The 27,229-nt window shown below is 41.9% G+C and overlaps 2 protein-coding genes across 6 annotated transcripts in view; both read right to left on the reverse strand.

Annotated features, from left to right (window-relative positions):
- Positions 1 to 7,534, reverse strand: part of LOC137290378 (alpha-N-acetylglucosaminidase-like) — a 32,747-nt gene extending 25,213 nt beyond the window's left edge. For 2 of the 5 annotated variants that reach the window (XM_067821271.1, XM_067821270.1), the window contains exons 1-8: positions 7,410 to 7,534; positions 4,911 to 4,956; positions 4,238 to 4,395; positions 3,540 to 3,724; positions 3,124 to 3,271; positions 2,443 to 2,513; positions 1,977 to 2,138; positions 420 to 485 (exon numbers count right to left, since the gene is read on the reverse strand). In XM_067821271.1, the coding sequence (XP_067677372.1) occupies positions 420 to 485; positions 1,977 to 2,138; positions 2,443 to 2,513; positions 3,124 to 3,271; positions 3,540 to 3,724; positions 4,238 to 4,395; positions 4,911 to 4,956; positions 7,410 to 7,424 (851 nt within the window). In that variant the 5' untranslated portion in view covers positions 7,425 to 7,534. The remainder of the gene's footprint in view (positions 1 to 419; positions 486 to 1,976; positions 2,139 to 2,442; positions 2,514 to 3,123; positions 3,272 to 3,539; positions 3,725 to 4,237; positions 4,396 to 4,910; positions 4,957 to 7,409) is intronic. The other 3 variants (XM_067821272.1, XM_067821273.1, XM_067821269.1) reach the window with 2 other exon arrangements.
- Positions 7,535 to 8,560: 1,026 nt separating this feature from the next.
- Positions 8,561 to 26,223, reverse strand: LOC137290379 (alpha-N-acetylglucosaminidase-like). Its single transcript, XM_067821274.1, has 23 exons — positions 26,114 to 26,223; positions 24,908 to 24,953; positions 24,101 to 24,258; positions 23,772 to 23,950; positions 23,217 to 23,364; positions 22,633 to 22,703; positions 20,293 to 20,454; positions 19,106 to 19,171; positions 18,643 to 18,706; positions 17,951 to 18,021; positions 17,375 to 17,449; positions 16,768 to 16,849; positions 16,357 to 16,506; positions 15,676 to 15,818; positions 15,341 to 15,413; positions 14,577 to 14,648; positions 13,662 to 13,756; positions 13,011 to 13,115; positions 12,348 to 12,531; positions 11,829 to 11,872; positions 11,556 to 11,613; positions 9,720 to 9,819; positions 8,561 to 8,787 (listed from the first exon to the last, which is right to left on the reverse strand). Exons 1-23 carry the CDS (start codon positions 26,126 to 26,128, stop codon positions 8,636 to 8,638), a joined length of 2,313 nt encoding a protein of 770 aa, XP_067677375.1. The 5' UTR covers positions 26,129 to 26,223; the 3' UTR covers positions 8,561 to 8,635.
- Between the last annotated feature and the right edge of the window lie 1,006 nt (positions 26,224 to 27,229).

Below are 27,229 nucleotides of genomic sequence, written 5' to 3' on the forward strand. Positions count from 1 at the left end.
TACTCAGCCAATCAGTAACACTACACCTATTCAGCAATAAAGTCATCTCTAAGTCAGTTTTGAGTTGCTATCCTCTGACAAAACTGAGGAATTTTTAATTCCACTTTTGCTGATATACCTTGCTTCCAAAAATCATGAAATGAGTGAATTTAGTTTTACGTCTATTCAACAATATTCCAGTATGTGGAGGTGCTCTGCTAATAATTGGATCTGGACCAATGAACACCAATCTATGAATTGGGATATGGTGACATATGTCAACCCAGTCAGCAAACCTGACCACCTGATTCTATTAGTTGACTCTTATGATAAGCATGAGTTAATGAAGATCAATTCTAATCTGGATCTTCATGGGTTTTTGACACATCCAGGGTTATCGCCAGTAGTGTGACCGAGTGAGGCCACATTTAATTACTTACTCGGAGTAGTTCTGATGGAAGTTGGACCATCCGCCAAGCCTTGTGACATTAGCCTTAGGGAACACCCTGAAAATATACCACAAACACGTGAACACATTGTCACTAGGGCTGTAACGATGCATTAAAAACTGATGGATTGCAATTGTCTCTAATAGCAATTAATCTACGGTAGAAATGAAAATCTATTGATGCATCGACAGTGTGTGTGACTGTCGATAGTACATTGACTTCTGCTGATAAATGCACAGCACAAAATACAGTAAGTACCAAGTTTGTTCACTTTGAATTAGAGTTATCACCTCTTTAACAATCTTGATCTGGATTTCAAGATTCTTCTCAGCTGTTAAGAGACTGAAATTACCTCAGCTTGATTTTTTTTCAGATAAATTATACATTCATTTAGGAAATAACTTCAAATGAGACAATTCAAGCAGAAACATACTGATGCAATAGTTGGTCACAACAGACTATCTGTACTACAGTAGTTGATTCCCATCAACTGTCACCATAAATTACATGAGAGTAAAGTAAAATCATTCATCATTATGTGACATACAGTAACAGACTCAGTAAAAAAAGCAACCATGAACCTTCTTGTAAATCATATTGAAACGTTTTGAAGACAAAACTATAAATAAGGGGTCTGCTAGTTTGGGGGGGATGTACATGGAGCTGGGACACTTTCAAACATTTGTCTCCTTAAATTAGCATTGTTCTTAGAATGAAAATATATACAGATTCAAATTTTCAATTTCCAGTTTTGTCTTGCAAGGTTTTTCACAAGCTTTCACAAAAGGCCTGAACACTGTTTTCAGGAAAATGACAACTTCAGTAGTACCATCAATGGTATTTTACAGTGGTTGCAGAAACAGCAAACCAACCTACTTCACAACTATAGACCTATTTGAGGGGACCCACCCCCTCATTATCATGTGAGTGACCATCTCACTCATGTGACAAGGGTCACAATTATTGCTGTGGCTGGAAACTGTGTAATGGTTTTAAGTCATTATGTTTCAGTAAGTGAGTGCTTAATACTGCTATTAGCGTGTCAGTGGCATCGTGTCATGCCAAGGTTATATATTTACAGTGATCACTTAGGTGAAACTTGTGACAAGTCAAGGGTCAATATCAAATCATGTTTCACACGTCAAACTCCTGCAAGATCAGAACATCGTGGTATAGCTAAATGCACACAACTTAGTATTGTAAGGAATCCTACTCCAGCTGGCTCTACAGAATGGTCATAATGGAAGATTAGCATCATGAGTTGGGGGAGTGAATTTATTTTCATGCTAAACTTGGCAAATATTCCAGCTATAAGATGGCAGTGTGTAGATAATCATGCCTGGACCAGACAATCCAGTGATCAACATTATGAGCATCAATCTTCGCAACTGGGATGCACTGACATTTGTCAACCAGTGATCAAACTGACTGAAACAAGAATCCTTCAAGCAAATCTGATAAAATGAGCAGAGTGAGATACAAGAGAGACAGCAACAGCATCCACCTTGGAACGGCTACAGCAACTACACAAACATCAGCTGCACCCACCTTGTAATGGCAGCAGGAACATGGCCGGCAAACCCAGGCAGAACCGGAGTGATACCAAGTGACCTCATCCTTTTCAAAATCTTGTGTTGAAGTATCAGCTGACCATCTATCCATGTTTGGGGCAATGGGCCTCCCCAACCATGTATGTTTCCCATTCTGGCCCTTACAAATATAGAATATAACATGAATATAAATTTTATGATGACTTCAAGGCAAACATGACATTTAATTAGATTCAGGTCTATCTTAAAAAATGTAATTTGGGGGCACTTATTTTCCTTCATTTAAATAGCAAAAGTTATTACTAAACAGTAGTCAGACATACAGAGCAATTAAAGACACATTTTCTACAATTCTAAGAGAGCAGTGCACACATTCTACACATTACTTCAAACATGCTTTAGATGAATGACCATTGACCATACGGTGTATGAAAACAAGATCTGCCGAACTGATCTTGCCTTACCATGCCAGGAAAGCCGGTCCACCAAAGTGTGACTCCATGTCCTCATTGGTGAAGCCCATAGCCATGTACACCTGAAACAACAGGAGACACGTTCATGGACGCAGACTGAGGCACATTCACTGAAACAAAAATCAGAATGAGAAGTAGATGCCTCATAAGGCATTAAGTCTATCTACCACACGAAGATGGCTACCTGTGAATGCCTATGGGAGGTTGATATTTGAAAGTTCTACATACCCTCTAGAAGATGGTCTCATGTTCATTGAACGCCAAATTTGATACTTATCAAGGTTTACTTGCACAATCCAGTCTTAGGAGTACAACAATAAAAACATCACATTACTTTGTGTATGTGGAGATGAGCCATCACATCTACCAACCAGTTGAAGGTGAGCGCCTGTCCGGTGAAGGCCATTGGCAGGTTTATTCCCTGCAAGGCCATCCAGTCTACCTACCCCCTGGAAGATGGTGTCCTGTCCTATGAAGGCCAGTGGTAGATTGACACCTGTAAGGCCATTCAGTCTACGTACTCTCTGGAAGATGGCTTCCTGTCCTGTGAAGGCTAATGGTAGATTGACACCCTGCAAGGCCATCCAGTCTACCTACCCCCTGGAAGATGGTGTCCTGTCCTATGAAGGCCAATGGTAGATTGACACCTGTAAGGCCATTCAGTCTACGTACCCTCTGGAAGATGGCTTCCTGTCCTGTGAAGGCTAATGGCAGGTTAATTCCCTGCATGGCCATCCAGTCAATCTCTCTCTCCCATCTGGTCCAGTCCCACCAGGCAAATGAGTAACTGACCGTACAAACATTCTGGTAGTACCGAAACCTGCAATCCATGGAGTATGTTATACATGCAGCTGTCTTTTCTAACCTGGAGCATATGTAGAATTATCCATGAGTGTTCATAGTTGAACATCTCAATCACTCATTATCCAATAAACCCTTTATCCTTACCAAGCGACCCCAAACAACAATACCAAGTGATTGTTGTAAAGAGTACTTCCTATTTCTTTTGTACAAGGACCACAAGTTTGGAGGGAAAATGAACAAATAATGCTTTAATTAATGGTGAAAATTTGACCATTGTTACTCACTGATCATTGGAAGTGACCGTTTTTCCAGGAGATGCAATGACCGGCAGCACCGCAGGCAGGGCGACCTGTTGCCCCGCCCAGGTGTACTGTCCCCCACAGTAGTACTTCAGGTAATAATAGAAGCCCATGGCAACTGCTACACCACTTGTCCCTGTGATGGACAGCTTGGTGCCACTTGACACCAACTGCAAGAATTCACGATAAATATACGAGGAAACCATTTGATAACTGACAGTGTACAACACCAGATCACAACACTCAAACATAATGATTAATTACACTGAATACAGACATTATTACCTAAATTACTCTACACTCCAGAGAAGTAATAAAAAAATAAAAGATTCAAGTCCAGGATGATTTGGAAAGTCCAGATTGCCTCTGCCTGAAATAAAGAACTTTTCTGTGGTCCAGTTGGAATTTTTATCATGCTGTTGATGCAAACTCATGGAAAGAAATAAGGAAACACATGAAAGTACAAGTCTTCCTTAACTTACTTTCTGAACTTCACCCATAGTGCAATACACACCTTGTGAAGAAATATGGAAAAGAATAAAGGAACACTTGTACTGTCAGTTTATCCAAATTTGTTGGCATCTCTCAAGACAAGATTCCATTACTGATTGTTATTAATGCAAGTTTGTTGGAATAACATCATCAAACAAATGGGATCTTCCTGTATTACAGGAGTTGCCTACCTTGAATGTGTCCCTGTTCTTTGGTCCTATACTGGGGTCTACTGAGACGAGAAAGTCAGAAGACCTGTTGCCAATGACCCTCGAGATGAGGTCACTTGCAGCGGTTGACTGGACATCAGATGGCATTTTGCTCCATATATGATTCAAGGTAGAGAACTCTGAATAACATTGAAGAACTTGCTTCATAGAGACAATTTGGGTTTTATATATTGATGAAAAAAGTACAACTACAGAGGACATCCGCTGGCATGACTCAAATACTAAGTTCTAACACAGCATCCACCTTACACACCTGAGGTGGCAAGCATGCATTTTATAAGGGGAGGTAAAAATGATTGCGATATAAGAAACATATTGAATTTACAGAAAGAAATGATTACACTTAAATACTGACTGTATAAAAATACTTGTAAAAAATCAGCATGACACATACATGACGGAAATGAATATGATGAGCATATAATATATTTTCAAAGAGTTCTTAGAGCTAAGACAGTGATAAGTTAACATTAATGTATGGCTCTTATGACTATCTCAGTGCTAAGAGAGCTTAGAAAATATAGGCCCTGGCTTACAACAGTTAAAGGTGGGACAGCATCAGACTTTCACATATTACCAACAACGCTGTGAGCATCTGCTGACATAACATTAATAAGAAAAGTAAGATAAATACCTCTACCACAAGAGAGATGAACATAGATGATGCCAAAAATCAGCACCTGTAACGAATGTGTTCAAACATTAACAAATGTTTAAAGGTATGGACAACAGCTTGATCTATCATATATTAGCATTCTGACATTATTGTTGGAATATTTGAATATTCATAAATCATTGCTGCATTAATTCGTCTATTCAGTTGAACAACTTTTCTCAGTAATTCTTCCCCAGATATCTGTTCAGAGACATTACTGGCCCAGTGGAGAAAGACCTGGTTTCTATTTGTTTGTTAGCAATTCATGCTTAATAACCGGTCTATACATACGGTAGCTTAATGACCAGTCTATACATAAGCTTCATGACCGGTCTATACATATGGTAGCCTAATGACTGGTCTATACATAAGGTAGCTTAATGACCGGACTATACATAAGGTAGCTTAATGACTGGTCTATACATAAGGTAGCTTAATGACCGGACTATACATAAGGTAGCTTAATGACCAGTCTATACATAAGGTAGCTTAATGACCGGTCTATACATAAGGTAGCTTAATGACTGGTCTATACATAAGGTAGACCAGACAAACCAGAGCTGAGCATACTCAGAAAAAAGCCTAACTTGATCTTGTTGTGATCACATCCGCTCTGTCAGGTCGGCACATTCAGTTCACTGAATCACCTAGTGCAACTTTGGTTGCTAGGGACTAGTTCTTACTTTGATTTCCCTGAGTCAAAATCACACATGTTGAAGTTTGAAAGGCATATTAAAATACCCCAGAAATCAAGGACACATGGACTCATGTATAACTACTTTTGCTCCAGTTTCCATGCCACATGTTTTTTAAGTTGAAGAGAAGCCCTGTCTAGTTCCTAGACCACTTTCTTGAAAGCTTTTAGTTTAACATATACAGTCACACTTTGTGTGTGTGTGTGAGTGTGAGTGTGTGTGTGTGTGTGTGAGAGAGTGAATGTATGCATATATGTATGTATAAATGTCACAACCAACCAAACAATCTGCCCTGTCTAGTTCCTAGACCACTTTCTTGAAAGCTTTTAGTTTAACATATACAATCACACTTTGTGTGTGTGTGTGTGAGTGTGAGTGTGTGTGTGTGTGTGTGTGAGAGAGTGAATGTATGCATATATGTATGTATAAATGTCACAACCAACCAAACAATCTGCCCTGTCTAGTTCCAAAACCACTTTCTTGAAAGTTTTTAGTTTCACATATAATCACACTCGTGTGTGTGTGTGTGTGTGTGTGTGTGTGTGTGTGTGTGTGTGTGTGTGTATTTATTTATTTGTGTGTGTGTGTGTGTTTATTTATTTGTTTGTGTGTGTATTTATTTGTTTGTGTACACAACCAAGATCAGACTACTGCTCATGACCTCATACTCCGGACAGGCATATTGTTTCAAGCTTCGCGAACCTGTTCACAGTGCATGTGTTATGGGCACAGCGCAGCACAGCTGTTGAAACCGCTTTTTCCCCCAGCTCTGGGGAAAATTTAGTGAATCGTTTGAACTCTGATTTCGCAGATTTTTTTTTAATCACATTTTTTTTTCAACTTTATAGGTTGAACTGGCATTTTTGATAATTTGTTTCAGTAAATGCACACCAAAAGGTATCAGTATCTGCAAAGTTGTGTTTTACACTGCATGTGACCTTTAACATCACACATTCCACTTTCAGACCCACGCCCCTCCTGGTTTCACCCCTGACAGTACTCTATGCAATAGACATGATAGACAAGAAGTTATTGTCTATAACGTCATGTCATATGTTTTATTATTCACTTACTGGTAATATGTTTTATTATTCACTCGCCAACATCTAGGATACAGATGAAACAATCATCTTGGTCTCGTTCCACAACTACAACCACAGAAACTGTCTCATTGTTTATGAGCAATAGTCGGATTAGTGTTATAAACATGTATTAGTCTGTGTTGACATTGGAAAATACTATGATTAAAAGCGACCAATCATTACTATCATCTTTTCACAATCTCATTGCTGAAAGGGATCAGGCACTGATCAGGCATTGCTATTGGAAGTGAATTATGATACAAAGCAATACAGTTATTATCACACTGCCCATATCCATCACACTATATATGATAGATGCCACTTAATCTACGTGTATCAGACTGCAGATGACACGAGGTCGAAGTTCCTGACTTGTAGCTACTTGGTTCTGATATATAAAATATCAAGAACATTCTCATAAGAAGTGCCACAATTATTTGAAGAAAAGAGTTCCGGAGAAAGTATAATACTTACATGCTTCTATTTATATTGTTTTATTTGCAGATGTAACACAAAACGTCTTTTTCGTTTTTATGCATCGATCGAATCACGTGTTATTCATTCAATAATGCAAAGCGTTCAGATCAACTGACATTTTAGCCAATGCCTTCCTTCTGAACATCGTTCAGACGACGCTGTAAGGATGCACCGAGAAAAAAATATGATTGCTACTGCTTTGGTATTATCCTTATTCAACTGACCTTCAAAGCTGTCATGTTTCTAGATCTGTGACATAGCCCGTTAGACTGAAATAAGGCACAATTCAGATAACGTTCTCTCTGTTTAGGTTCGTCGTCGACCGACCGGTGCTTGATCACGTGAACACAATCATGTGATTTACGGTTGGGTCAAAGTTCAAACCGGATCGACTTCGGGAAATACCTGCTAACATGTACAACACATAACACCATGGATTCTCTCATGATTCAGTCCATTTGTCTCTATCCCAAACTCGCCCCATTACACACGTTTAACCACTCCATATTTCCCATAAGCGAGGATAACGCAACATATTCTTAATCGACAGTGAGTTTTAAGTAAATACATGATGGCACATGGTTGTAAAACAATTGAACCTGCGATACGTTTGGGTACGTTCATAATTAACTAGAGGAGTGACATGGGGTGGGTGGGTGTGTCACCCATTTAGTACATGAACATAATAAACAATTGTGGAGGGGTTGTGTGCGTGCGTGCGTGCGTGCGTGATATAATTCATTTTGTAGACGACATACCGGAGAGTGGAGGGGAACTTCTCTTCATCATGTGTATGACATCTGAAATGAGACTAGCATAGTTCGTTACAGCCTTGCAACACTGGGGACTTCTAGGTTTTTAACTGAAATTTCGTCGGAATTCCATGCTTCCTATAGCTATTCGTGTTTACTGTGTGAAGGTGTCAGCAAACCCTCCACGGACTGATATAAATGGTTACCAGAGGTTTCATCCCACACCCATAAAGATCCGGGTTTTCAGAAATCCATGCTTGTCGCACGGGCGATTAAGGGGATCGTGTACGCAGGCTCGCCTACTTGGTTTAAAAGTCATCGTATCCCAATTTCGAAGGTATGGTGTAAATCAACAAATCAGTCAACACCTGTCACCCACCGTTAGCTGGCAGCAAAGTTTACGACACACCAGTGCCAATTTCCAGTCAACCCGTGTATTCCTATAGTCACAAATATGCAGTCGATGGCAACAAGGTATGTACTAGTTATATTACACCAGTAGTTGTGCGTATCGGAGTAACGTAAATGGGATCGAAATGAGATTCGACCCATAACCAGCTGATCCTGTCACCGCTTCGTGGCGCACTTGCACAACCAGTTTTGCCGTCTAAATACCACCTGCCAATGTTTCAACAATTAATGTTTATTCACATTATGGCAAAGAAATATGACATATATTTATACCACGATTTCCTCTACTACAAAGGCAGCCCGAAGCGTTTGGCATGATCATTGTGGAATCTGCCGACAGTATCCGATGCATGTACATTGGGGAACTGAGAGAAAAACCTGGACTTGGTTTCTGGACGGTATTTGGAATGGAACTGGATCGCTGTTGCAATGGCATCACCTGAAGTAGGAGGGAAGAGCTTCAGTGATCAACACTCTGTATATTGGACTGGTGCTCAAACTTCACAATAATAAAGTCAGTCGATAGAGAATGTAACCAAATCATTTGGCGACCAGTCTAAGTAAACTCTGAGTGCTATTCGCTACACTCCAACACTGAGTCTAACATATCCTAATAGAAGGTCGCGTCAGATAACCTTTGAGCGACAAATGACTGCCCAATCAAACGCGAGACGGTTAAGTAGATTTAACCAATCAGACAATGGCTACTACACATGCAGGGATCGGAGGGACTGACTCAGATCTCCCCACAAACATAAATCCGCATTTAACACAGTTATTTGACATGCTGAATACACTTTAGGGTTTCTGTTGACATGGTTACCATTAGCTAATATTTCCGCAAGATGACATCCTTGAATATTCCCCAAAACACTATTTTCAGCGACTGTTTACTCACAGTTGTCATGGTTTTAACGTGCGCCGTGTACATCACCCGGAAGCGATCGTACGCTAAACACTATTCGGATTCGTTCGGGTAGAACCTTTTCCAGATACAAATTTCAAAAGGTAAGTGCAAATGTCCACTTTCGCGATTTGGTAAGCTGTGTTTTGATCGGTCAATCTCAGAGGTTACCTGACACGACCTCCCATGAGGTTTTGTTAGACTCAGTAGTGGAGAGTAACAAAAAGTACTGAGGATAAGTTTACTTAAACTGTTCGGCGACATACTTACAAAAGTAAGGGGTTGACTAATTAGGGCTAACATCCTAAAACTGCCTCGTGTAAACTGTTCATCCATAGGTAACGCTATACTCTGAGTAGAGTGTGGGTAGCTTTCTACTTTTTTCATTATAAGACGTTAACGATAATTCAGCGTGCCAGAAAAGAGGCTAGATTAACAATTGTTGAAATTGTGGATTCTAAATCTACCTTCGGGTTCGTTAGGGAAGTCTGTCTGGTCGTAGGAAAATGGTATTTCCACCGTGTTCAACACTTCCTGACCGAACACGCCACTGTCGAACGCTGTTTTCTGTAATATGTTATTACTGGCTGTTTACAAATTCATAACGTAAACATACAGTGTTCCCAGAAATTATTGAGAAAATCTTTGGTTTTTTTTCTAATGATGCTAAGATTGGAAAAAGGGCTTTCACTATGCACTAAGCATACTAAATAAGGGAGACAACTCTTGAAGGCTTAGAAGGCAGCTCATTACGTCAAGAGTTATCTCCCTTGTCTGAGCAGACGGCTTCCTGTGTTGACATGGCAGAATTTACAGCAAGAGAGAAAAGAAAGCTCATTCTAGATGATTTTGAAAGGGGTGAGGCTGATGCTAAAGTGTTAGCTTGTAGACATGGTATTCCTCTGTCTACAGTATACAGAACTTTGAAGAATATTCAAACAGGAACCGGGATAGAGCACAAAGCAGGGGCAGGTCGGCCTAGGAAATTCAGTGTTGTGGATCGCCGAAGACTTGGGCAGATTGTGAAGGGGCAAATTGAAAAGTGTTGAGAACATCAGAAATGAAATGATTTGCAGAGGAAGTCCTCAGGTATGCAATGAAACAGTTAGGCAGGAATTACAGAGACTTAATTGGGTGAAAAAACGTGGAATTCCCTCGCCGTTGATGAAAGATGCACAAAAGGAAAAACGTTTAAACTGGTGTCGGGCTCATGAAAATCAAGATTGGGATAATGTTTTCTTTTCGGATGAAAGTTCTGTTTGGCTTTTCCCTAATTGTGTGAAAATTTGAACCAAAGATACTGTCAAACCTATCTACCAGCGACCAAAACATAGCCCGAAGTTTCACATGTGGGGTGGCACATCGGCTCGCGGAGTGACGCCATTGTGTGTTTTCACGGGAAACTTGACAAAAGAAAGATACGTTGACATTCTAAATGGTCACCTTCTTCCGACAGCACAAACATTGTATGAAGATGATTGGATTTTCCAGCATGATAATGACCCAAAACACACTGCGCGCTACACAAAACAGTGGTTGTCGGGCGAAAATGTTCAAGTTTTAGACTGGCCCAGTTACAGCCCAGACCTAAACCCAATTGAGAATGTGTGGGGAGTCATGAAGGACAGAATAAACCAAAAGGGACTGAGAAATATTGAGGATATGAAGGCCGAGGTGGTCCAATATTGGGATACCCTGTCACACGATTACCTACAAACTTTGATGGGTAGTGTGCCTAGGCGTATTCAGGCATGCATTGCTGAGCGAGGAGGTCTAACAAAGTACTAAAACAAGACTGAGACTGTATAAGGATGATGTTTTAACATGTTTATGTAAGTAAAACGCCAGAAGTTAATAAACGTAATGAGTTACATGACGCAACATGATTCTCAATAATTTCTGGGAATACTATATATATTTACGCATACCATAAACATGTCAGTAATGACAACGGCATAGTGAATAAAAGAATTACGATATGTATGGATGCAATATACCCAGAAGCAGGTTTATCACACTGGTCATCAAACCTAAGAGAACGCGCATGGTGCCGACAAGCCTAGAAGCCTAGCTAATAGGGACAAACCGGGATTCGAACCTGATCAAAGAGACGCTTATGTGTACAGTGGATTACATCTTTAGAAAAGATGACTGAGCGCGCCTCCTTGAATACAAGGTGTCTTGTAACACAAGATTTTTTTTATACTAAACTATAACATCTTTCAAAGATAAAAGTCTTCTGATCCTAAAATATATCGAATCCTCATATATAGATCTTAACAACGAGGTTCAGTCACACTTACTGTTTCCGTGCAGTTGATTAAAGTGTTTATAAACAGCTGCCACCTTGGTTTGTAATATCTGAAACCAAAAGCACAATCCATTAACAACCATTATCAGTTTCCTTTCACCATACCTTTATGCTATTCGTAACTACTCGTCTCTTTCCGTGACCTACAAGAGGACTTCCGGCTTGCCGGAATGACACAAGTAGTAACTTATGATCTTTATGCTTTTCACCATATGCTACCAATCTATTTCAAGTAGAACACTCGACAAAGTGCAGTCTACCTCACCTATTTATCAGCCCAGACCACATCTTACAGGCATAATCCATGATCTGAAAAAAGTGCAAAATATCATCACTTGGAAGGAATACATTCGTCATTATTTATCTGTTATGGAGAGCTTATTGTCTTTGAAATGTGAAAAACACATCCATTCATCTACATAATTTTGACACCAATAGATTGCAAATGGCAGAGGTGTAACAGTCGTGATAGCAACATGGTAACAAGGAAACAGCAGATCCTGGCACCACTAAGGTACGCAAGTTTGCAGCGGACTGTGGCTCCTTAAACCACTTGCCCGCCCTTTGACATAGGTGTCTGGGGAGAAATTTGCTGTGGATGATTGCGTGTCTGTACAGATCATCTCTCGAAGAACCGGATGTCGGTGGTTCGATTTCTGCACAGCGTCAGGATGTTAAAAGATAGTTCTTGTTGCTACCCTGCCTAATACCCTATCGAGGTGCATAATGCTCACTAGATTGTCTGGCGCAGCGTCGCAGAGGGGTAAACATCAGACAAACAAACCTGTCCAGTTGGCCCCCACAGAGTGACCTGGTTCCTCGAGTTGTAGTCATACAAGGCCTTCTCCTGGGCTGTAGAGAAGTGTCGTGCCGCGTCACCGGTCCACGTGCCCAGCAGGAAGTGAACGTCACTTGCCAGGAGTGTGTCAAGGTCACTCAGAAGGTCGATCATCTTGGCGCCAGCAGATCTGTTCACATTACATATTTTCTTATGTAGTCTGGGTCCTGATTTACGTGAACATACTGCTTGAATAGTTGTGATCACCCCATAACATATTTCAATCAAGGAATAAGTGGATTTATAAAAGGTTTCAGTCATTCTCATCGAATTTAGGAAATTGGACGTGTCACTTCCAAAGTAAATGGCGTGAAATGTATAGAGATAAGAAGCTCCTTGCAGACAAAGAGTCCCGAGTAAAGACGCATTAGTGGTAATCGATATGTCTGTTCGACAAGAGAGATGACAATATTGGTTTCGGTACAACAGTCCAGTAACGAAAGGAAGCACTACTGGTGTGGTACAATAGTCCAGCAACGAAGGGAAACAGTACTGGTATGGTACAATAGTCCAGAAAGGATCGGAAGTAGCATGTATTTTGGCAACACATTCTTTCAAGCAGCTATTGGCGCCGAAACATGGACATATCTAGATACAGCCTTGCGTTACCTTAGACTAGTGGTGTCACTCTTGTTGTAGGCTGCGATGACGTCAGAGTAGTATTTGATGGCGAGCACCTGCAAGCTGTTCCTGGACACATCAACCAGGTCATACCTGGAAAAAAACACCCATGTGTTCATGTGTTGTTGTTAAAGGTTGAATCATGTTTTGTTTGTTGTTGCCCCTATTAATAATCAAGACTGGACCAGATCTTGTGATCAACGCTCAAACAGGTCTCCCAGGGTATTTTAATGTATGTGGTATTGAAAATATCAAAATATACATAATTAGGAACTGAAACATATCCTGTATAGGATATTCCTGGCACGGTTTTCAAAAATGACTGTTTTCCCGAATCGCGCCCATATTACTGAATCCTGTTGTCAGTGGGATGCACGTTCGAGAGGCAGACTCACTTGAATAAAGGTTGAACAGGAAGAGACGGAGCATAGTACATATACTGACGGGAAAAATAAGGGATAACATGAAAACACACATATTCCCTTATTTTTTCCCAAGTTGTTTTCACATGCTTTGTATCGCATAGCTTGTGAAGAAACTTGGAAAAGAATACGGGAACATTTATCCCTTCATGTGATGTTTATCCCTTATTTTTTTTACCTTTAGTATATGTCGTGTACATCCCGATGGCACACTCACCTGAACAGAGGTTGTCCACTGAGAGCCGGTGTTGTAGCTGTGGCGGCCACCATGTTGTCCCATGCCTTGTACAACATCTCTGGATCATAGCCCATCTATACAGCGTCCACAATGAAGGGATTATGCTACTTCACTTTCGACAGGGATAATCAGATATGTCACATGTGTAAATATACAATCGATAAATAATTCGAGTGTTTCTGTTTTTATGTGATTGACCCTAATTTGAACCCTAATGGGAGACAGCGTTACGCCGGATTTGAATTACGAAAACGAAAATCTAATAGCGTGGCGACTGATACGTAGCCAAATTAGAGGATCCGTGACGATCCGGGTTCTAATTGGCCCTCAGTAACCCATGCTTGTCGTTAGAGGCGACTAACGAGATCAAGTGGTCAGGTTCGCTGACTTGTTGACACATATCATCGGTTGCCAGTCCAGTTGCGTAGATCGATGATGATGGAGTGGATCAGTGAATTATCAGGTCCAGACTGACGCCATATAATTGGAATATTGCTGAGTGGGGCGTAAAACTAAACTCACTCACTCAATCACCCATCCAGATTAAAGGGTAGAGGAACGATGTTTAAGACCTCATGTTTCGTTATGTGTTCAACAGATTGGTGTTTGTGGTACAACGGGGATATGTAACAGTGGGGATATGTGAATGATGGGGTTACGTTAAGTTTGGTATGGGCGCGCTGATAATCTCTGTCATACTGAGAAGACACGTTTCCTCTGGTGTAAAAGTAATCAGTAATTGTTCAGTTGATAACCTAGCAAATACCTGACAAATCAGTAAGGAGACTGTACAACACCATCTCCACCCTCAACACATCCACAACCTCGCCCTTACAACCAAAACAACAACAAACACATGTTCGGATCTGGTAGCACTACTTAGTATGTTCTCACAGTCTCGTGGCTGCCGATAGACGGGCGGTGGATGATGGTGACTCCCGTAGATCCTGATGAGTAGACGCTTTGCTAAAGGAAAACGGGACGTTCATTACATGAACCTGTATTATACGATGCTCTGCTGTTAAATATTTCTCATTCTTGGTGCCCCTTTGTAAATAGGCTGAGACACCGTTCAAAAGTACGTAAAAAGTAGATACCCGCCTGCATGTTCATTATGTTATCCCATCAGGATAAGAGTGTTACCTGATATACGTGTTTGCCTCGACTATGTTTGTGACCCACTCGTGTTATTCAGGCACCTCCCGTGAACATCCGGTTTAGAATTCATCTTCAGTAACCCATGCTTGTCGTAAGAGGCGACTGGATGGGATCGGGTGGTCAGGCTCACGGGCTTGGTTGACGTCACCCTATCCCAATTTGCATAGAACGATGCTCATGCTGTTGATCTTTGGACTGTCTGGTCCAGACTCGATTCTTTACAGCCCGCCGCCATATAGCTGGCATATTGCTGTGTGCGGCGTAAAACTAAATTGACTCATTCATTATTCCGGGACCTGCCGCAATACCGATTTGTTATGATTGTTTCAAGCTTTGTTACCACCTTACCCTTCCTCATGTGTGTCTCCATACTGAAGACCGGGAACGATTCCTCAAATGGGTACAATGTATGAAGAGGTTGTTTGGTATGGTTAGAAAGAAATTTGGAGGAAGGGGAAATGTCCAGAGAGAATGTGAGATCGGTATTCTAACACACCTACCCTGAGATAAGCCCACGCCGTGGAGGTTTTCGGGTTGCCTCCCCCATATCGCTGTGCTTGATACTGATCTATCCTAGAAACAAGTTAGAGAAAAAACAAAACAAAACAGAATTACCTTGGTGGTGTCACATGCTACATTGTTATTTATCAACACTGCACTTTGTAGTGGTCAAGCAAAAACAGTCTAAGTCCCAACCGGATTCTCCTGGAAAATACCTTCCGTTTCATGAAGAATTATGTTACACAGACACACACACACACACAAATTTTAAACCGAGAGAAATTCTGTTTTATGTTTCAACTGTTACGACCAACGTACAACTGATTCAACCCACCATTCGGATGTGTTAACAGATCCGGGTCTCCACGCCTGTTCGTTCATGAACTCGTACATGACCTCGTTCTGGTTGATGCCCTCTGGTGTGAGACCTGTGCCCACCATGGTGCTGTTAGGGAAGTTACGTCCATTGAAAGGACCCTGAAATAATTAGCACCTGCTGCTGTTGATCCTGCTCGTGGCAAGGGGAGTAATGCTGACTCCACAAAGCAAGGAATTATTTACAGCAAAACGGAGGATATGATTGTTCAATCGTTTGTTCTCTATAAAGAAATGGTAAACGGAAGCAAAGTTACAGAAAGCAGCCGATTACGATGTCAGTAGATAATGGATAACAGTCAGCAATTTTATCAGAAAGGGAAACTGTAGCGCAAATGGGTTGCGCAGCATAGAGAAAATGACCAGTCGCCTTACTCGCTTCGCTCGCGTATAAGACGACTTGTCATATTCTCTATGCTGCGCAACCCCATTTGCGCTACAGTTTGCCTGTGGTTATCCGCGGGAGCTGAGGTTCATGTGGTTGCTATAAAGTACAGGATGACTGCTTAATGGACCCAGTGCGAAATCGATTGCCCCGAAAGCGGGTGTAAAATACCCAAAGTTTCATTACCAGGGATGTTAATGCCGTTTACTTTTGATGTTCGTGTCAACAGGAGTAGAGCAGATGTCACAGCTTTACCTCGTTCACCTTGTCCAGTTCGCCATACATTTCGTTGAGTCCGCCAAAATTATGCAGCATACACCAGATGAATGGTTGACCGTAGTAGGACTCGGTCCGGGAGAAGATCGGACTCTGCTCGGAGAATAGGTCCAGGATGATCATCTTGCCCTGAATGAATGAATGAATGAATGAGGGCAAGGGAAACCCAAACCGTAGCACGTCGTCCATTGTGACCACACAATCCACATTTCGTAAATGTTGTTGAAATACTTGGAATGATTCTTCTCAGCTGTTCTTAGGAGATCACAGACAAGTGTTTACACCATCTTGTACTGTGCGAAACTACCCTAGCATGCATTTAAGAAATGGCGAATGTCTTTCCTTACGACACTGTAAGATATGTAATTTTAATAAAGTAATATTAGCTACCTTTGGCACTGCAGAAAGAAGGGCCTTGATTTGGGGGTCCTTCCAGAAAGCATCATTTACAAACAGCCAACCCTGCATCAACCTGTGGGTGTATCGTTGCAAGGCCAGTTCAGTCTACTAGTTGCCTTAAGAAGGTCTTAGAGCTCCGGTCCAAGTTATTGTGACGCACTTTGTAAATACTAATTCAGTACTGGTAGAATCTTATACATATCATCCATAGAAACTATATGTGTGATGCCAGCATATAACATTATGTACGTCAGCACGTTATACGTGTAAATATCACATTAGGAAAACACAGGGAGTATTTGCACAGAACAGCCTTAGGGCTACGAGTTACAAAGTGACACCTTAAACCTTGGGTACTGCATAGTACTAGCTTATAAATTAGTGCACATTCCTTGAGCTATAGCCAGCAATATCACCCGTCATAACTTGATACGTCAGGCGTTCGACTGGAAGGTGTGACGTCCGATTTCAAATAAACAGATTTCAGAATACAGAGATGGGTGGAAATATTGTACTTGAAACATGGACACGAAATAATTTAAGCGATATTTGTTGTGCGATATGCAAGTAGTTGGTATATTTTATCTCTTGTCCTCACCAAATAGCCTGTGAATCTCCAGCAACCATGGCGTTATACACCCCTCGTGCCGCCGAGGCCAAGTACGTTGGGTCACTGAAACAGTGAGTGAGTGAGTGAGTTGAGTTTTACGTCGCACTCAGCAATATTGCAGCTGTATGGCCGTGGTCTGTAAACAATTGAGTCTGGACCAGACAATCAAGTGATCAACAACATGAGCATCGATCTGCGCATTTGGGAACCGATGACATGTGTCAAGCAAGTCAGCGAGCCTGACCACCCGATCCCGTTAGTCGCCTCTTACGACAAGCATAGTCGCCGTTTCTGGCAAGCATGGGTTGCTGAAGGTCTATTTTATCCAGGCCCCTCACGGGCTCGTCACTGAAACAAACACACTCTAGTCCTATATACATGTATGTCGTTCAGTTTCAATATTCCGGTTCATAGTTTATTTGTGGTAATTTTGAACGGTATAGTCAGTGACTACTCCTTGACCCCTGGTAACAACCAGTACCTCATTTATTATAACGCAGTGAATCACACCACCGATCTCCCGGCCTGCCCAAATCAAGGACACTCACATACACACAAACCCACCTGGAAGCTGGCGTCATCTCGTTGAAACTATCCGCGTTGAAGATGTGATCAATGCCAAACTCGGCCTCCATCTGTGAATAAGCAAAAAAACTGGTACCACGTCCTTGTTGCGGTGCGCAGGAAAATATCACGCGGTATAATCTGGTAATATCGATATGGTCTCACCTGGTAACATCGATTGTCTAATCAGGTAGAACCGATAGTTTAACCAGGTAATACCGATAGTCTAACCAGGTAGTACCGATACAGTTAACCTGGTAATATCAATAGTCTAATCAGCTATACCGACATGCTCCAGTCTGGTTGTGAGTGTGTTCGTTTTAATGCCGATTGTAATATCATTCCAGCAGTATCAGCTCCATGCCGTGAAAACTACGACTACGGGTATGGTGCTGACGAACGTTGAAACATCGTCCTAAACACGACAGCTAGAGAAATAAACGTATCTGGATCTGTATTTAAGATAGCCGTACATTGATGGTCAGACAAAAAGACAGCTTGAAATACGCCACGTGTACCACTTATGAACAAGAGAGAAACCAATAACAACATACAGTCTTGGTGAACTCTTCTGAACCAACTCGTTTCATTCCGGGTCAAAGTGAGTATTAAGTGTACGTTACGGAAAGGGGCGAATGGTGACAAATGCTACTGAACGAGATTGATCCCAAAATATTTTCTTTGAAACATACGGCCTTGATGAACTTGGAACCGATTGTAGTGAACAGAGGGTCATTGAAATCCAGTAGATAGGTTCTGGAAGGAATCAAAGAAAGAAAATCATTTCCATGAGCCATGAAATAGTTTTGCTAAGAGCCCCGTGCCCATTTCGACTGCTTGACGACCGTGTTGTCGTGAAGGCATAGTGATAGTACCAGAGGTTTGCGAAAAAGGTTTGCATTCTGCTGCCCCACTAGTGGCGCAAGACCTAGTCGTAGAAAACGGGTACATAATAAATAGTAAGAAAAATACAACTACATGTATTCAAGATGTGTTTATGAATAACTATCAGCTTGTGATGGTAACAGGTGTTCGCGAAAATGTTTACGTATCCACCGTCATGCAGGAGGCAATCACAAAAAACACATGCAATGGCAAGGCAATTGTTAAAGTGAAAACTATGGGAGAAAATGATCATACACTTGAAGAACTTACTCCGAGTAATTAGCATTGAAGTTACCCCAGCTCCCGAGTCGAGTTACATTGGCCTTGGGGAAAACTCTGTAAAAATACAACCAGGTGTTCATGAAATTTGGAAGCAGCCAGTAAATATAACGACATCATAATAAAACATTCATGAAATTTGAAAAAAGCCAGTTGAAACAAAAGGATCGTAAGGTCGATTGTAAGGAAATAGAATATAACATGGTGGCAAAATAAGGAAATATGGACGTGGTGACAAAACCAATCCCCGCCCCAAAACAAACAAATCGAGTGGACTGGTCAGAGTCGTCTATTACAGCAACATCACGGCGAGGGACATCAGAAATGGGCTTCATTTAGTGTACCGCCTTGTGAATCTAACCCGGGTTTTCGACGTGACTAGCTATATAGCGAAAGCTTTAACCACTACGGTAACAGCGAATGGAACTCCTAAAGTACCCAGCAAGCCCACAGGGGAGAGAACTGGAAACTGTTGCTGGCCCTGTTATCTTGTAACCAGCCATGTATTACGAATAAGAAACCGAGATCAGGTGTTAAAATAGTGTAATTAATGATTTACTTGTAGTGAGGCAAACTTAAACATGCAAAAGCAAATTGTCACTGCCATCTGAATCAGAAAATCAGGCAAAGTCAGAATGGTCAGCACAGGGGATTTGAAAAAAATGTCCTTGTGAAATGTAAACATGTGCAGGAGCAAAGTTAGCAAATACGACTTTGTCACTGAAAGCATTCTCTAGACCAAAACACATTTAGTGTCAGATAAAAGGGTAGGCTGATTTGTGGAAGTTACGTTTTGATTGATCTTGCACTATACACACAGACGCCTTCTCGCTACCATAATTGTGAACTATTTTCGAAATATCATCCGTAGTCACTGGTAAAATATATATCCCTGGAAAATGTATTGGCCCACGGGGCTGGCTATAAAATAAAGTTGTTAGCCCCTCATTTGACTAACAAACAGCAGGCTTCATACACTGTCACTAAGTTACTCCAACAAGGCAATATTGGAATCACGAGATATTTTCATTATTATGCAGTGGAGAATCTATTATTTACTTAACGAGTACACTATTTTCTTGTTCAAACTTGTGTTTGGTTAAGAAAAGGAAGTAAAACACAAGTGATTTTGTGACAAACAATCACATTTAATCGCACGGGCAAACCCCAAGATTTACCTTGTAATGGCGGCTGGCACATGTCCGGCAAAACCCGGAAGTACTGGAATAATGCCAAGGGACCTCATCCGGTCCAGTATCTTGTGCTGGAGAGCCAACTGTCTGGCCATCCAATATTCAGGGAGAGGGCCGCCCCAGCCACGTATGTTTCCCATCCTTGCCCTTGTCATGAGAAAATGTGATGTAAAAATAAGGCATGTGATTGATTCTAAAGAAAATCAGCTTCTGATCTTTATTGTCACTGGTGGAAATTATGCTTAATTTTTCCAGTGGTTTCTGGTATGACAGTTGTGATACTGACACATATATACACCTGGAAATTAATCAAGCAACACCCCAATTTTTTCTATTGGAGCAACTTTGAAGTGTTCTGACATTCAAAATATGCCGGGTTGATATAGTTTGACACTTTTTTATTCAACAGACGATCTCTGACAAACAACTTAAAGGGAAAAAGTATCAAGACTTTGCTTTATTGCAACGAAATCCAAATTCTTAAAACTGTCTTAAATTCATGAAAAAATGGACACAATTTACTATTCATCCACAGACGTTGTTGTCAGGTGTATTAACACAAATGTCACATGGAAAGAAAGAACAGTCATCTGAGAGTCTGCACACCGACTTTCATCAATATCTAGTGTGTCCTCCCTGCGCACGCACCACCGATTCCAGACGCCTCCTCATTCCTTGGATGAGTCTCCGGATCTGATTCTGGGGGATCCTGTTCCACTCCTCATGCAGGGCAGCCGTCAATTCGTTGAGATTATGGACTGGTGGGTCTCTCTGCCTCACACGACGGCCAATAAAGTCCCACAAATGTTCAATGGGGTTGAGGTCAGGGCTCATGGCAGGCCATGGAATTCTGTCAATTGCATTTTGCCGCAAAAAATCATTTACAGCATGCGCCCTGTGAGGTCTAGCATTGTCGTCCATAAATATGGGTCTCGTTGCCAGAGGATGGTTCTCAAAATGAGGTACCACAGCCCTGTCAAGAACCTCCTGTTGGTAACGAACACCGTTAAGGTTGCCACGGATGGTAATGATATCCAACTTGCAGTTCATGGAAATGCACCCCCATACCATAACGGAACCTCCCCCAAAGGCCACAGTCTCCTGGATGTTCCGTGGAGCCATTGCTGTGTTCCTCTGCCTCCAGACCCGAGTACGACCGTCCACCATGTGCAGCAAGAACCGGCTCTCATCTGAGAAATGGACCTTCCTCCAAGAGGCAATGTTCCAGTGCAAACGGTCATTACACCAGGCCAGTCGGGCTGCCTTATGGGCTGGAGACAGTCTGGGTCGCTTGATTGGCCTCCTTGCCCGGTATCCTGCAGCTTTCAGACGATTCCGAACAGTCCTGTTCGAGATGGGTCTCCCTGGAAGCCACTCCTGTCTCAACCGAGAGCTCGAGTCGAAGGACCTGCGCCGTACAAGTCTCAGTAAAGCTCTGTCCTCCCGGACTGTGGTCTTCCTGGGTCTTCCTGGTCTAGGCAGGTCTTTAACTTCATTAGTGGCCCGGTATTTTTTCAAAAGTTTTGAAATTATGGAATGATGTCGTCCGATTTGAGTCCCGATTTGTCTTAGAGACATACCAGCATTCCTCATGCCGATTATTTGCCAACGAGTGGCCTCTGATAATTTCCTACGTGCCATGACATTGAAATGAATGAAAAACCGAATGGAATCGACAACCTGCGCTTGTAAACACCCCAGGGAAAAAGTGCATTTTTCGAAAGTTGAGGTTAAAGCAATGCACGTGCGCTGTGCAAGCTTCACGCGCGTCATATCAACCCATGAAAAGCTCATGCTGTATGTCAATACATCAAAATTGAATAATCAATCATCAAAATTACTTCGTTAAACTTTGTTAAGTTTTTATGTGTCTTTGAATTTGGTGTTGCTTAATTAATTTCCATATGTATATTTACATGTATGGATACATTCCAAGAGGAAATAGGTACAAGGACCAAATAACATCAAAATTATATACTATATAAAATGGAACGTGCGTACTGAGCTCCATGTCTTAAGACACTTTCTATTTAATTGTGGAAAGAAATTACTCCGTAATGATCCGAAGACGTTTTAGTCGAAGTGCAAACGTCAAATCATCTGTAAATGTAAATAATCGAAATTAGAAAGCTCTACTTATGATGAGGTGTACTATGAACAAACGTACATCAGTTTTCGCTTCGTGAATATGACCACCATGGTAGACATGATGGATGTCGGATTCGTATTACGACTGTCTTTTGAATGTGTCGTGCTATTTTCTAAACAAAGGGCGTGAAGTAAATCAATAACCTTAATTAAAGATCAACGGTTGACAATACATACCAAGCTAAGAATGCTGGTCCGCCGAAATGAACCTCCATGTCTTGTATCGTGAAGCCCATTGACAAATAGACCTATAGATGACAAGGTACAATATGTAATGGTCAGATGTAGGCCATCTGTTCTCCTATCTATGGAAGATGGTCTTCTCTCGTCTGGCAATGACAGACAACGGTTAGTCAATCTGTTGTAAAGGTCAATGGCAAATTTATGCTTACAGGGACAACCTTTGGAAGACGGCCTCCTGTCCTGTTAAGTCCAATGGCAGCTTGATTCCCTGCAAGGCCACCCCCTTTACCTACCCTATGGAACATGGCCTCCTGCCCTGTGGTCAATGGCAGGTTGATCAACTGCAAGGCCATCCCCTCTACCTACCCTATGGAACATGACCTCCCGTCCTGTGAAGGCCAATGGCGTGTGGATTCCCTACATGGCCATCTGGAAGATGGACTCCTGTGCTGTAAGTGATAAGGGCAGAGTGATTCCTTGTTAGGCCATCCCGTCTACCTACCCTCTGGAAGATGGTCTTCTGTCCTGTGAAGGCTAATGACAGATTGATTCCCTGCAAGGCCATCCAGTCTACCTACCCTCTGGAAGATGGCCTCCTGTCCTGTGAAGGCCAGTGGCAGGTTGATTCCCTGCAAGGCCATCCAGTCTATATGACGTTCCCACTGGTCCCAATCCCACCAGGCAGAGGAATAACTGACCGTGCAGACGTTCTGGTAGTACCGAAACCTGCAAATTGAGGTGACGTATCCAGTGTATAGTAAACTGTGCTCACTCTAAGCCGTCCAGCATAACAGCAACTAAGATAAAAAATATGAGTGCGTGTGTGCGCGTATGTGTGCGTGTGTGTGCGTGTGTGTGCGTGTGTGCGTGTTTCGCTTTGTGTTTGTTTGTTGTTTAACGCCATCCTCAGAAGTATTCTAGCGACAATCCAGAGACTGACATGGGCATCAGTCGATTCAATCGGGATACGATGACATGCGTCAACCAAGTCATCAAGGCTGATCTCCTGATCCCGTTAGTCGTATCTCACAACAAGCAAGGGTTGCTAAATACCAGTTTTAACCCGGATCGAAATGGCATCACAATGTGTGTTGTCCAGCTGTCAATGGTAAGGCTATGGGGCTTCCACGCACCTGTCATTGGAGGTTATTGTGACCGAGGGCACTTTAGGCAATTCTGGTGGCAGGGTGATCTGTTGCCCCGCCCAGGTGAACTGTCCCCCACAGTAGTACTTCATATAATAGTAGAATCCCATGGCAACCGCTACACCACTTGTTCCTGTGATGGACAGCTTGGGCCCCGACTGCACCAGCTGAAAGAAGGTACTAAATCTATTCTTTACTCTGAACATGATCGTCAAAGAGGCCAGGATTACTGCTTGAAGACTGTCGTTTTGACATAAAGGAAGTCAACTGGTCCCAATAAATCACATTGGTGAGTTGGGTATGAAATGTAAGCTCACTGTGAAGGTGTCCCTTTCCGCTGGGCCGCTGCTGGGGTCGACGTTAATGTCGAAATCCGAAGATCTGTCCCCAACGATCCTCCTGATGAGGTCAGTGGCCGCCGTGGCCTGGACATCTGGCGGAGTTCTACTCCGAAGATGGTCAAGTGTTGAGAACTCTGTAGAAGAACAGTCAGTAAGGAGTGTGCCTTCTGATCACAGCTAAAGAGCTGACACATGAAAAGGTTTCAAGCTTGGCATTTTACATTTGTCAGTTTCGTTTAGAACATGTTCTACTGATCACATATGAAAAAAGGAAGTGTAATTCGTATTATTAGCCACACAGATGTGAGCATTGAGGATGTTGTTATATGTTTATTTCGTGAACCACAGGCAAACTGTAGCGCAAATGGGGTTGCGCAGCGTAGCGAAAATGACCAGTCTTCATATACGCTTCCCTCACATATATGAAGACTGATCATATTCTCTACGCTGCGCAACCCCACTTGCGCTACAGTTTGCCTGTGCGTGAATGCAGATGGGTGAGGGTGCAGGGAGCCCTTGTTACAAGCCACGTAAGCCCTAAGGTAACTCCCGGACAATAATAAAGGCTTTCGATCATTCTGCGTCTCATAGGTCTACAAAATCAAAACTGTCTTGGTCTAAAATATACTTAATGACAAAGTTTTCGTTGACGTTATCGTTTAATGCACCCCTATCCCATCATGTTTACAGAAGATGTATCCGCTTGAATTAGCTTCTTTAATAAGAATAGTTTGTTAAATCAGAGATTCTTTAACCTCCACGGCATAACTCTTTCAAACATACCGACCGCACAGGTTAGCTGAACTACAGCGAGAGCCAGGGCCAAATTCTGTAAAAGGAAAGAATACATACTTTAAACTCGTGGCAGTATCTTGCAAAAGAGACCCAAGTAATATCTTTCACTCGGCGTACAGAAAAGAAATTTGATTCAACACATGTAGACAGATGTATTAAAACATTTATAAAGTAGTCTGCAGCAGAGGTAAATTGAAAAAGCTCACTTTCGGGTTGACCAATGTATGTTGGAAGGGTGTTAGGAGTTAGTTAGTGGCAATTCCCTGTGCGGAGTTGTGTCCCTTTGGTTTTCCGGAAACGTATGGTTGAGGGTTCGAATCTGAGATATGCACTGATTCGGTTCTGCTTTTTTTTGCCTCCAAAACCATTACATGATATGAATATACATGTATCATTCTTATTTGAATATATTATACATGTACCATGTAAATTAAGTGTGTACTTAATATGTACACTCACGTATTCCCGTATTTGGTTGAATATGCTGTGCATGAACTATGTAAATTGTGGAAGTAGAGATGGAAAAAAAAAGCAACAACCAAATAAAGAAAAGCCCCCAAAACAAAACAACCCCCCCAAAAAAAACAACAAAAAACAACAAACAAACAAACAAAAAAAACCCCCAAAAAACAAAAACAAAAAAACAAACAAACAAACCAAAAAACCAACAAAAAAAACCAACAAAAGAAAACAAAAAAAAACAAAACAAAAAAAACAACAACAACAAACCAACAAACAATTACACCCTGATATGACCATTTTGTGACAAGAAATCCTACTAGTATTTCGACAGCGACCTATACAATGTAGATCAGGCTCTGGAGTGAGTGAGTTTAGTGAGCACTATTTCAGCAATGTCACGGCGGGTGACACCACAAATGGGCTTCACACATTGTACTGAAGTGGGGAATCGAACCTGAATCTTCGTAAATTTGTAAGTGTTCCGAAGTACGAGAAACAGTCTTAACATGGCATGGCCAGACAATGTATGACAAGTACAAAATGGGTGCACGGTTCCTCACTATCTCGTGAGCTACATCACGTGTCCTTGACATCTGGAATACGAATTACAAATAACTGCTAAAAGCGTTGGCTGTGCGTATATATACTCCAACACATAGTGATTGAAAATGTCAATCCCAAACTTACACCACAACGAACTGTGCACAGAATTTTGTCTCACTTCGAACCTACCTTCAAAGAAGCCATAATTCGAGCTGTTCAAGAGCTCACGAATTTTAAAATATGCTTCCTTAGCAAATACGAACCAATCAAGGTTATGCCAAGGTCACGTGTCAAGGACTGGTATTTATGTGTGTTATCAATCTGGGTTATGCAAGCGGGAAACGACCCAGGGTTCCATAACTGATAGTTCAACATTATGGTTCTTGAGGAACCATACAATTAGTCTATTACCGATACCTGTCATAAGGTCTACTCTATATCAGTAAATCCACGGGGTAGGGTCGTGGTTAAAGCGTTCGCTCGTCACATCGATGACCCGGTTATAGTTCCATGTATATGGGTACAATGTCTCAAGCCCATTTCTGATGTCCCCTACCGTGATATTGCTGAATGTTACTAAAAGTGAGGTACAGTCAACTCACTCGCTCAGTAGATAGCATGACAGATATTAAACAAATATAAATAAGTAAGGGGTTGTAGATGTCAAGCGATGATCTACACTGACGGGCTATGGGGAGAAAACGTTCCATTTCATGTACCCTTCAATCAAACTTAACCACAACTCTGAAGCAATATCGGATCCTTTTTCCTGAAACTACTCCCTTTAATGGATTCGCTGAGAGGCAAGGGACCCATCACGAATGAGAGAAACTGCTTTGGATATAAGTTTCAACATTGGCTCCGGTAAGACCTCGTTTGGCTGACACGGTTAAAGAGCAGAGGGTGCATCACAAGTAGCAAACGGGTGTGGTACGGGTAGACTGTTGAAGTGACATGGAAGATGAATTTCCATTATATGGCCATCAGATTTACTGTGCCGAAGAACATGGCACTCTAATTTTACTCATTGTACGTTGCTGTGCTGTATATTTCAAAAGAACATTAGTAATTAACATGTCTGATTTATAACTGACAGAACGTTTGCTGTAGGTTCCAGGTGGTGACTAGTGGCCATTGAAGTTCGGTCGGAATTTCTTCCCAAGCCAGGCAGGGGTGAACTGTGTATTTTCCATGGCTGTGGCATGGCGATGAAGTGAGTGAGCAACACTGGGTTTGGGTGGTAACTCTTGGATGGCCGCTTCTCGGACGATCTTGGGCGGAATTGGTCTGCAAGAAACTATCGTA

Source organism: Haliotis asinina, chromosome 7, assembly GCF_037392515.1.
Source record: "Haliotis asinina isolate JCU_RB_2024 chromosome 7, JCU_Hal_asi_v2, whole genome shotgun sequence".
Lineage (NCBI taxonomy): Eukaryota > Metazoa > Mollusca > Gastropoda > Lepetellida > Haliotidae > Haliotis > Haliotis asinina.

What these genes read in the sequence shown, in the direction of transcription:
- LOC137290379 (XM_067821274.1), bottom strand. An exon ending in GGACCAGCATTCTTAGCTTG is followed by an intron (nt 20,455 to 22,632) that starts GTATGTATTGTC and finishes TCTCATGACAAG; the next exon opens with GGCAAGGATGGGAAACATAC. An exon ending in TCTGTTAACACATCCGAATG is followed by an intron (nt 15,414 to 15,675) that starts GTGGGTTGAATC and finishes ACTTGTTTCTAG; the next exon opens with GATAGATCAGTATCAAGCAC.